This window comes from Macrobrachium nipponense, chromosome 2, assembly GCF_015104395.2.
Source record: "Macrobrachium nipponense isolate FS-2020 chromosome 2, ASM1510439v2, whole genome shotgun sequence".
NCBI classification, from domain to species: Eukaryota; Metazoa; Arthropoda; class Malacostraca; order Decapoda; family Palaemonidae; genus Macrobrachium; species Macrobrachium nipponense.
The window spans coordinates 69,877,707-69,889,287 of NC_087201.1; the positions used below are offsets into that span (position 1 = coordinate 69,877,707).

At 32.2% G+C, this 11,581-nt stretch overlaps 1 protein-coding gene across 5 annotated transcripts in view; it reads left to right on the forward strand.

Moving 5' to 3' along the window:
• Positions 1–11,581, forward strand: part of LOC135220654 (neuroligin-2-like) — a 208,073-nt gene that overhangs the window by 179,017 nt on the left and 17,475 nt on the right. For all 5 annotated transcript variants that reach the window (XR_010315744.1, XR_010315745.1, XM_064258007.1 and 2 more), the window contains 3 exons: positions 4,191–4,365; positions 6,450–6,589; positions 7,858–7,956. Coding sequence is in view for 3 of the 5 variants with exons in the window: in XM_064258007.1 (XP_064114077.1) it covers positions 4,191–4,365; positions 6,450–6,589; positions 7,858–7,956 (414 nt within the window). In the remaining 2 variants the exon portion in view is untranslated. The remainder of the gene's footprint in view (positions 1–4,190; positions 4,366–6,449; positions 6,590–7,857; positions 7,957–11,581) is intronic.

Consider the following 11,581-nt stretch of genomic DNA (forward strand, 5'->3'; position numbering starts at 1 on the left):
GAATACTTATAGTGCAAATGAATTCCAAACGAATTCCAGTCACAAAGGGTTTTTTTGGATTCACCTAAAACCTGGATCTTCTAGACTTCGTGGTTTGGAATGGAACTTTGCCCAGTAGGACGTCCACGCGTTAGTCGCTTACATATTCCCATCAGACCCCAAAGGGACATTAGCGCACCAATCTACTTGGAAGAACCAGTTCATGGTTATAAATAGTTTAGCATTTCGGTTACATTCCTATTCACACAGCAATTTTTTATTTATGAGAAAATTCCGTTTATAAGTGGAAATTATAAGGCATGAAAGGCAAAGAGAGAGAGAGAGAGAGAGAGAGAGAGAGATAAAGGTTGAAAAAACCAACGCCTGTAGGGTGTTTTAGTAAGTGGACCAAGATGGAGAATTTCAGGTATATTTCATTAATTTTGTAGGTATGGAAGCAATAGAAGAAGATATGTGATCAGTATAATATATATATATATATATATATATATATATATATATATATATATATATATGTATATATATATATATATATATGTATAGTGTGTGTGTGTGTGTTTATGGATATATACATATATATATATATGTGTTGTGTGTGTGTGTGTGTGTGTGTGTGTGTGTGTGTATGTTGCAACTACTTGGAAATCTTAGCTTAATGATAAATAATATTGCCAAGATCAGGAAGAACCTTCGAAAGCTCGTATAGTAAGGAATGTTCTTCCTGGTCTTGGCAATATTGTTTATTATTAAGCTATCTATCTATCTATCTATATATATATATATATATATATATATATATATATATATATATATATATATATATATATATATATATAATATATATATATACAGTTTTATGTATGTATACGTATATACATACATAATAAATTTGAATATATCATCAGAAACGTAAGATATGCTCAGTAGTACCGATTCCTTACATTTAACATATTGCTAGACAAGAAATATATTGAAACAAACCCTGAATACTCTGTCTCCATTAACACAAAATTCCCCGGGAAATAATTATGTTAAAATATGCGAGTATAATACTGCCATTAATCATTACATCACACACGTACATTTGTACGTACACAAATGGCCCTTTGTGTATAACGCGCGCGCGCACACACACACACACGCACACACACACGCAATGACGCGTACCACGCAACTGTGCATTTGCCGTGTTCACTTTCAAAGTCGATGTGGCCGTTCCCCTATTAGCTATAATGTGGCAAGGGGAACATCAGCTTTAAGGCCCGAACGTGATCCCTGGACATGCAAACGGGGAGAGAGAGAGAGAGAGAGAGAGAGAGAGAGAGAGAGAGAGAGAGAGAGAGAGAGAGGTTGTCACTGTAGGAAGTCATTCACCAGGGCAGAACAAGATGTGCCCTACAGCGTGATAAATAGAAAAAGCAGTCACCATGCGTTAGCGTTAAAAGAGGATTAAATGATTCCAGGATTTTAGGGGACTGTCTTTATTCCCTGGTTCGATTTAAAATGTGTTAGAACGAAGATCGCTTTTGTTAATTCACTAAACAACATTTCACTAGAGAACATTCGAATTCAAATCGTTCCTCAACGTATTGGCTGAACGTTTGTGGAAATTGTTTGCGGAAAAATTCATCACACATCAATACTAATTGGATTTTGAGGGATTAACAGTTTCCTGATTCGACTGAAGCTCTGTTAGAATTAAGCTCGCTTTATTAATTCACTGAATAATATTTCACTAAATAATATTTGACTTCAAATTATTTGTCGATATAATTGCTAAACATTCATGGCAACTTTGACCTAAAAACTAATGATTCACGAATATTTGCTGTTGCTGTTACGTGGCCCACTTGATAAAAATTCCGAGAATTTATTATTAAATAATAAAAGCATTTGGCTGAAATTGCTTCGTGAAATACTACCACAGATATAAAGATATATATATATAATATATAATTATATTTATTATTTTATATATATTATTATATTATAATATATATTATATATATTATTTTTTAATCTATATAGTATTTCACGGAAGCAATTTGCCAAAATGCTTATATATTATAATAAATTCCCGGAATATCATGGGGCCACCGTACAGCCTACAAGCAAATATCGTTGAATCATTAGTCTTTAGGTCAAAGTTGCCATGAATTGTTTAGGCATTATATCGACAAATAATTGAAGCAAAATATTATTTTAGTGAAATATTTATTAAATAAAAATATTTGACTCAAATATTCAAATTTTCACTTAAATAATATTTTAGTGAAATATATATATATAATATATATTATATATATATTAATATATATAATATAATATATATATATATATATATATTATAAAGTATATGTATATTCAATTTACCGATTATGTAGCTACCTCCGAAATTACAACATTTAAATAATATGCCAAGAATTACCGTAGTCCCAAAATTTGAAATAAAATTAAATCAAATTCATATTACTGCTAATTACAGACATTTCAGATTACAGTTTAACAATATTCTTGGTCCCATAAAGAATAATTCTTCATTTGTCTGATTTCAATATAACGAATAATGTTACAAGATACCATAATATTTTTCATTTATATGATAAGATTTTGAAAATAAATTTCAATTATAGCTTTAATTGCATCTCATATTATAGTGCGATAATGCATCATCACTGATAACACGTCATATGAAGGGAATCCTAGAATGTAAATACGTAGTTAGTATATAGAAAATTAATATTTTTTTTCATTATCAGTATAATTCACAACAATTGGGGTGTAATGAAGGATTATCCATGATCATTGTTGCTTAAAAATGATAACAATTGTTATTTCCGTGTGTTTATTGGTTATGAAAGTCGCTGATGAACATAAAGTTTGCAATAATTGTCGACCAGTTTCCGAAAATTCAGTATCCATTTAAAAAGGCGTTATCATGATCCAATGAGTATCTTATCCATAAATGCGTTTCGATTGAAATTATCCTCTTGTAAAATACGAACTTTTATCACGGACACCGGAACAATACTTATATTTGCAATCATTAAGCCACAACTATCGTTTACTACCCAATTCACTTTAACTGGGGAATAGCTTACACCCAAGGGGAATTATTTATAACTAATAATGCTCTCATGAAATGAACCCTGTTCATATGGAACAGACACACGGCGGCCAACGACTTGAAATTCAGCTTCCAAAGAACAGGGTTTTCGTTTGAAAGAAGTTACAGAAAGACATTATGAAATACAGAAAGAAGAGGTCAATTATTAGAAAACACAGATTAAATAAACAAATTGATAAATAAATAGACAAAAATTAAAGGATTTGTGGCTTCATACTTGCAGAATATATGACCAACCACTCTGCTATGTAAACAAATGTATAACGTTCATAAAATCTTCCACGAGTTCATTCTTTACACACTCTTCTACAATATATAACCAACTTCCCGTCTATGTAAACAAGGTTAAAGTTTTATCAATTCTTCCAATATTTCCTTCTTAACATACTCTTGTATAATACACATCTTCCCTGTTGTGGTGGTGTTGGATGTATACAGTTGTCAAATGTTTTGAGATTTGGTCATCATCGACGGTGGTTTTATCAATGACAACTTATTTCAGCAAAGTGTCAAGTATGTCTCTCTCAACATACATCCTGGTTGGTGAGAGACATAGACTTGGTATATATACTTTGCTAAGTTACCGTCGATGCATATGTCTGAAAAAAATTAAAGACTGCTTATTCGACACCTTATGAAGAAGGTTTATACGTGATTATCAATACTTAAAAATAATAACTCCTATCATTTCCATGTGTATATTAGTTATTAAACTTGTTCATGAACGTATAGCTAGAAGTATTCATCGAACAGTTGTTGGTATTTCAGTGCTTCATATTATGATCTAAAATTTATATGAACATTTATCGAAACATTCTTAACAATTGTGAACAAGTAACTGTTATGAACCAATTAATTTTCTCATCCATAGATGTGTTAAGAATTTTAATAAATAAGCTTAATTAACATGTAAACAACTGAGTATCTCCCACCAATGTCACCTTTTAAGAAATGTCACAGCATCAACTCAGCAACAAGTTTGTAAGCTTTAGAAGAGCCTTCCTTGATTTCAATCCTCAAATCTCACGCCATCTGTGGCTCCTCCACCATCTCCCACCCCCAGTATCAGCCCGAAGATGCTGCTGCCTGAACCGGACGAATACGTTCGCTATTCCACGGCGCTGTTGGTGACAGTCGGCCTGGGAATTTCGTTGCTGCTTCTCAATGGGCTCATATTCCTCCTTCTCTTCTGGAGGAGGCCCTCTCATACCTGTCAGGGACACCATCCCCAGTCTCAGGTAAGATACGTTGATTGGGAGATAATTAGAGATCTGGGTAATTCAAACTTACTTGACTTTGAAATTAATGCTCTCTTGAATGACTTATTGATAGCTATACTCAAGCCTCTTTAAGATTGGGTAACATGGGTTACCTGAAGTTACCAAGGAATATAAAAATGAAGGATAGTTGATTATAAAAGTATTAAGACAACATTTGGTACATTTTCTTACTGGAAATCAATAAAAAGAAAGTAGGATAATATATTCATTTCATTATACACACACACACACACACACACACACACACATATATATATGTGTATATATATATATATATATATATATATATATATATATATATATATATATATATATCTCATAAAAGGAGCCAATAAAAACGCCAAAATATAAAGAGGAAATACTGAGACTGCGTTTTTATAGCCTCCTTTTATTAGATGGAATTCTGTTGCAACAGAACATTTTTACCAGACATATTTATATGTATGTGTGAATGATATTTTTTGTATTGGGCTAGTTCACGAAAATCTCCAAGAATTTCTGATTAAGCTCAATAATTTAGTCCCTTCTATAAAACTTACTGTAGAAGAAGAAGGAAATTGTAATTTGAATTTTCTTGATGTAAAAGTTCATAAAAATTATATAAATTTCATCTTTTCAGTCTTTCGAAAATCAACTAACATTGCCTCTTTTGTTCATTACTATTATTCCAATCACCATCAAAATGTTAAATTCTGTTTTTTTTCTGGGATGTTCTTAAGAGCTCTACGTGTCTGTAGCCCGCAGTTTATTGATGCTGAGATTAAAACTATCTATGATATTGCCCTGAAATTTAGGTACCCAAAGACTTCTGTAGATGTAGCTTGGAAAAAACTAGAGAAACATTTTATTTAACTAATGACATGCCTGAATTTAGTAAGCATTTCATTCTCAAATTACCGTATGATGACGGATTTTTAGAAATTCCTAGAATTTTAAAGCTTTTCAACATAAATATTGTTTTCAGTAATATTATGTTAAGGGTTTAGTAATAAAAGATTCCCCTAAAGATGTTTCTGGCTGCATATATGACATTTCTCGTAAAAAGTGTGATAAAATATATTACGGAGAAACTGGAAAATCTCTTTCCAACGAATCAAACAGCACCAATATTCAGTGAGAACTGGTCTAATATCGAATGCATTATTCGTACATATGACAGATTTAGATCATCCTAATAACTGGAATCAGGCAAGAGCCTCAATGCCGTGTAGCGACACAATTAAAAGGAATATCATTGAATCTTGTTTCATCAAATCAAATAATGGAAGTGTTCTAAATTTAAGTCTTGGTTAGTTTAAACTCAATGCCTTCATCATTTAAAAAGCTATAGATAACTATAAGCGACAAAATTGATATATTCAGTTGTTTAAATATTTTTGGACTTTGTATTGCTAAGCTTCCGTTTCTCTTATGGCCAAGTCTGTTTTAGTTTGTGACCGTGTGATCTCTGATTATCCTGGATTATCTCTTTGATTTTTACCCACCTAGTATTCTTGATCTTTTTGTTCACCTTGCAACTTTCTTTTCAACTGTATCTCACGTATCTCGACAATATCTTATTAAAGGACGAAAACGCTCGGCTACGAATTTCTGCCTATTATTTTTCCTGTGGATTTTCCTGTGGTATTCGCTTATATCATGAAGTCACGTTCATCTACTGTGATTTTTAAGCATATATATATATATATATATATATATAATATATATATATATATATATATATATGTGTGTGTGTGTGTGTATGTATGTATGTATCTATATAGATATATATATTATATATATATATAAATATATATATATGTATATACTTTGTGTAGTTATGTACAGTTCGAGACTAAACCAGATTTTTTTTCAATTTTTTTTAATCAACTGTTTATAATTATTATTTTCGTAATTAACTTCTCGGTGTTATATCTAATTTCACCGAATGATAGTCAAGGCAAAGGAGTGAATGAAGCAATGTTTAATTTTTTCACATTTTGTTATCAAGGGGTGATTGAAGAAACTTTAAGTTCAATATAATCAATGTTGATATTTCATAGGACGGAGGCGGCCTGCCACGAGTGGGCTCCATAATAAGCGTTGGAGGACTTGGAAAAACTTACGGAGGTCCGCCAGACTGCGTCAAAGCCTCTTATGAAAAGCTCCACTTAACTCCTGAGGAGCTCCAGAAACTTACTAGGTAAGGGGTCACCTGCAAGTTCAGATCTTCGAGAAAGAGGTCCTGTGCGTTCAGTAGTTTTTCTTGGTACTTCATTTTGGTTATATTAAATATTACATTCTTTTACATCAGTTTCTTTCCTTTCTAAAGGAATGTTTTTTTTTTCAAAATCGTTATTTCAGAAAAGAATATTGAGTATAAGTTGAAGAAAACGTTTAAATTATCTATTCCTTTCTGTTTTAGCTTTTACCCTCCTATCCAAAAGAAGCTTATTTTCTGTCACTAAATCTTTAAATTATGGAGTCAAGATTATTGAGCATAAAATAAGGAAAACGTTTATAATAATTATTTCCCGTTTTATCAGTTCCCCCCCTTTCCAAATAGAATACTGAGCATAAATTAAAGAAAACATTCAAACTTTTACTTTCCGTTTATTCATTTAACCTCATTTTTAAAAGATTTTTTTTCTTGCACCAAATTATGAACGTGGAATTGGAGAAAACCTTTGTAATGATATTTATGTTGCCTTATCAGTTACCCATTTTTTCCAAGACAGTCCTTTTTTCCTTGCACTAAATCATTAAAGTAGACAAAAAAAAGTTATCACAAACTAGTGAAAATGTAACGCAAAGAATATTTAGTATAAACTGATGTAGATGCAAAGCAAAGAATAGTCAGCACAAATTGATGATAAAAGTGAAACAGTGGTTAGTGTAAATCGATGAAAATGTAAATCAAAGAATGGTTACCATAACCTGATGAGAATGTAAATCAAAGAATGGTTAGTTTATAAAGAATAGTTACCGTAAACTGATGAGAATATATTTCAAAGAATGGTTAGCTTATAAAGAATGGTTACCATAAACTGATGAGAATGTGTTTCAAAGAATGGTTAGTTTATAAAGAATGGTTACCATAAACTGATGAGAATGTAATTCAAAGAATGGTTAGTTTATGAGAATGTAATTCAAAGAATGGTTAGTTTATAAAGAGTGGTCATCATAAACTGATGAGAATGTAGTTCGAAGAATGGTTAGTTTATAAAGTGGTTATCATAAACCGATTGAAAATAGAAACCAAAGCATCGTTAGTTTATAAAGAATGGTTAGCAGAAATTGATGGAAATTTAAATCAAAGAAAAGTCAGCACAAACTGATGAAAACGCAAAGCAAAGAATGTTCACCGTAAACTGAAGAAAAAAAAATAAAGCAGGCATATTTTAGACGAGACATATACGCCCATACAGGAGCGCCCTTTCTAACGCCTCTTTACCATTTCTGGCGGAGCAGTAGGTCGCCCACGAGCATTCTCAAGAGACCTAAGTCGCCGGGGACCCAGAAATCTCAGGATTCTTTCAAGTCCTCTCACGGAGTTGCTACCATTAGCAGGTCAGTTACGAGCCAATGTCCTTTTTCTGTTACTTTTTCATTGACACGCTCTCGAGTAAACCAATTGGAGAGCAATTTTTCAGACATTTTTGGTGCTTTTAATTGTTATATCCTTATTTCTTTTATTTCATTTTGCTTGTGCTAGCTTTATCACGCAATTTGTTTTTTATTTTCTTCATCCTTTGGCATTTGTAGTTATACTTTTCATTTGTTGCAACAGTATAGTATTCGTATGAGTTCATTTCTAGGTACACCAACGGCGTACTTAGCAACTTGTGACGAAATCAAGTTATAGCAAAAATTTATCTTCAACTTCTAGACATCTTACATTATGTGTTATTTATGTATGTGAAAACAGCAAAAATGATTAACACAGATTAGAAAATGTCAATTATTCGTAGGTATATTTTCTTTACCACATTCGTACGAATCAAGAAAAACAAGCAGACTGTGTAGAGGGCATTTTTTGTCTTGATCAAGATCTTAGATACATCTCATCTTCTCAGCAGTTTTAAAATTTATTCTCATTAGGCTTCATAAAATCAAGAAAATGAAGTAACACTTAGGGTTATGTATTTCCGTTAGATATTAATGTATGGGATGTAACTGTCTATGTATTGCTGATATAGCCTTGCCTACCGGCACTCATCTAGTACATAAATTGCAATTTACAGTATACCTCCAGTCAGCACCGTAGGAAATTAGAATGCTTGGAAAGTTTCCATGTTTTATCCTTCAAGTCACGAAACTTCTTGGGATCACTTACAAGATTCAAATTTGCTTTCGTCATAAAGAGCATAGTTGCATTTCTTCTAAGGCATCGAGTGTTTGCAAGTTGCAAATAAATCAGATTGTATCTATTTTCAGAAACGGCTGACGTTTCGTGATGTTCATGAGAATAATGAGGATTTAGCTTATACGTTGGTATTAGCATACTAAAAAGTGTTCCCAGAAAATAATGTCGAGTCATATTCAGTTGTTTTATGCAATTCTTGAGGTGTTTCATGCAATATGTAATCGTGACCAAAATTTCTGAGTACGAATGACAGAAAGCACAGGAATTGTAACATTCAAAGCCATAATAACTAAAAGAAACTAAAAGGATAAAATACAGCGTTAGTAAAAGGCTTACTCTTGAAGAAGAAAAAATATAAGAAAAGTGGAAGATAATATATTCTAGGTACATGCAAAGGCTTAGAGGCAGGTTAAATCCGGAAGGGATTGAGGTTGGATATTTTTCCAGCAAAAATTCAAAAGACCTTGATTCATACTCTAACGGAAAAAGGATATAAGATCGGAAATGATTTAGTAAGACGGAAAAAATCAAGTTAATTTTTAAGAAATGGGTGGAAATGTATCTGAGTTTAAAAAGGAAATAATAGTAATAATTATAGTTATTTTTGAATTACTAAGGAACAGATATTTAGATGAGAAATGTACCTAATATTATTGGAGCTGAATTATATATATATATATATATATATATATATATATATATATATATATATATAATATATATATATATATGGTATATTAATATATATATATATATATATATATATATAATATATGTGGTGTTTTTGTGTGGGTGTGTGTGTGTACACACCATTTAACATAAAATGTATTACTATGTATTAGTATATAATGGGTTATACTTATTGTAATATTAATTATAATATATAATTCTTATATATATAATATAATAATGGTGTGTTGTTGTTGTGTGTGTGTGTGTACACACATATACATGATTATATAGGCACAGATATATATATCGTACACACACGCACGCACACGCATATATATATGTATACTGTATATATACGTGTATATATATATATATATAAATATATGTATATATATATATATATATATATATATATATACACACACACACACATATCAAGTAGTCAGTCTTAAGTTGGCTAATATTGCCACGGAGGCAATATCTGATAATGAACTATACATGTTCGGCCTCTGTGCCGTCGCAGTCAAAGTGACAATGAAACAAGTTTAAAATGCTTAGAAACTTCGGCGCAATCGTGTTTTCTGTATGAGCCGCGCCCCATGAAGTTTTTAGACACGGCTCGACGCAAGATTATGGCTAACTATAATCTTAAAGGAAATAAGAACTACTAAGGCTAGAGGGCTGCAATTTGGTATGTTAGAACAGTGTACTTTGAGTAAGAAGGAGTTTTCCAACATAAGAGAACATTCAAAAAAGTGTAAATTTTTATTTCCTATGACAATCAGAGCAAGCTGCTGATGAATCCTCTCTCCATATCCTCGAATCGTTAACCATCAAACAACTTGTTCAACCTTTGAACAATCAGTCTTCTTCTGTCCCTCTGTGTAGAGCATAAGATGTTTCTTCGTCCTTTTGGTGCCCTTCTTCGTCACTCAGTTTTCTTTCTTTGAGGCGTTAGGTTGGTTTTAAATTTTATGTGACGAATCAAATATCTTCAATATTAATAATTTTGCCGAGTCTTATGTCTTGACTTTAGTTGCTGTTACTTTTGCATCTAATTAAGCCCTGATGATGAAGCCAAACTTTGAAACGTTGGCTGGAAATAAAGTTGAAAGATGGATCACCTCCTTGTCGTCCTCCTATTTGTACCACACACACACACACACAACACACACACACACACATATATATATATATATATATATATATTAATATATGTTTGTGTGTGTGTGTGTGTATGTATGTATGTATACATGTATATATACATATACATAGTATATGTATTTTTCTTATTGTATTTGTAACATAGTTTCTGCACGTCCTTTAGATACTGAATATCATAAAATGTTATATAATTGCAATTTACCATATGAATGTAAACAAAATAAAATTTTATAAGTTTCATTTATCTCTGTGATATTGGAGACTGAAGGACGTAGCGTTTCCAGATCCTGAAGGAACGACAAGGTTTCCAAGCACCACAGAGTGGGATGATATACGTCCTTTTATCACTTTCTATTTCTTTGCTGCCTCTTCTTTACTTAATTCTTTGAGATATGAAGCTCTTGCGTTATCTGTCGTCTTCGTCACCATCTCTCTCGTTGCATCCGAATACCTCTCCTTTGGTTTCTCAGTGAGCGACTGATAAGCCGCATTCGTTTTGTGTCTCTCTGAATATTCTCCTCTTATATATTCCACAGAAGAACTCGAAGAACTCCCGTCCAGATCTCCCTAGCTACTCAAAGGGCTGACATGTTCAACTGTCTTATTTTGTGCCGTTTCTTGCCAGATGAACTTCTTAGTTCATCAAGCCTCGTCGAGAACTCCACTTGCGGGCAAACTATCAGTTCTGAACAACTTGATCTGAAAAACACCTATTTGGCGGTCGTGAGATTGGTGGTTGGACACTTTCGGTCGTTCAGCCAAACGCGACCGGAAGGAAAATTGGTGAGGGAAGGAAGTTGAAAGGAAATTGGCTTGGAATGGAATAACAATTCAAGTATAAAAGCTAAAAGATAGATGGAGGAATAGACGATGAGCCTTAGACTGAGCGGTAGATCAAAGAAAAAGTAAAAAGAAAAAATGGACTAAAGAGGAAAAATAAAACCAGAGGCAAAAAAATTAATAAAATAACGAAAAAGAATCATGAAAAAAAGC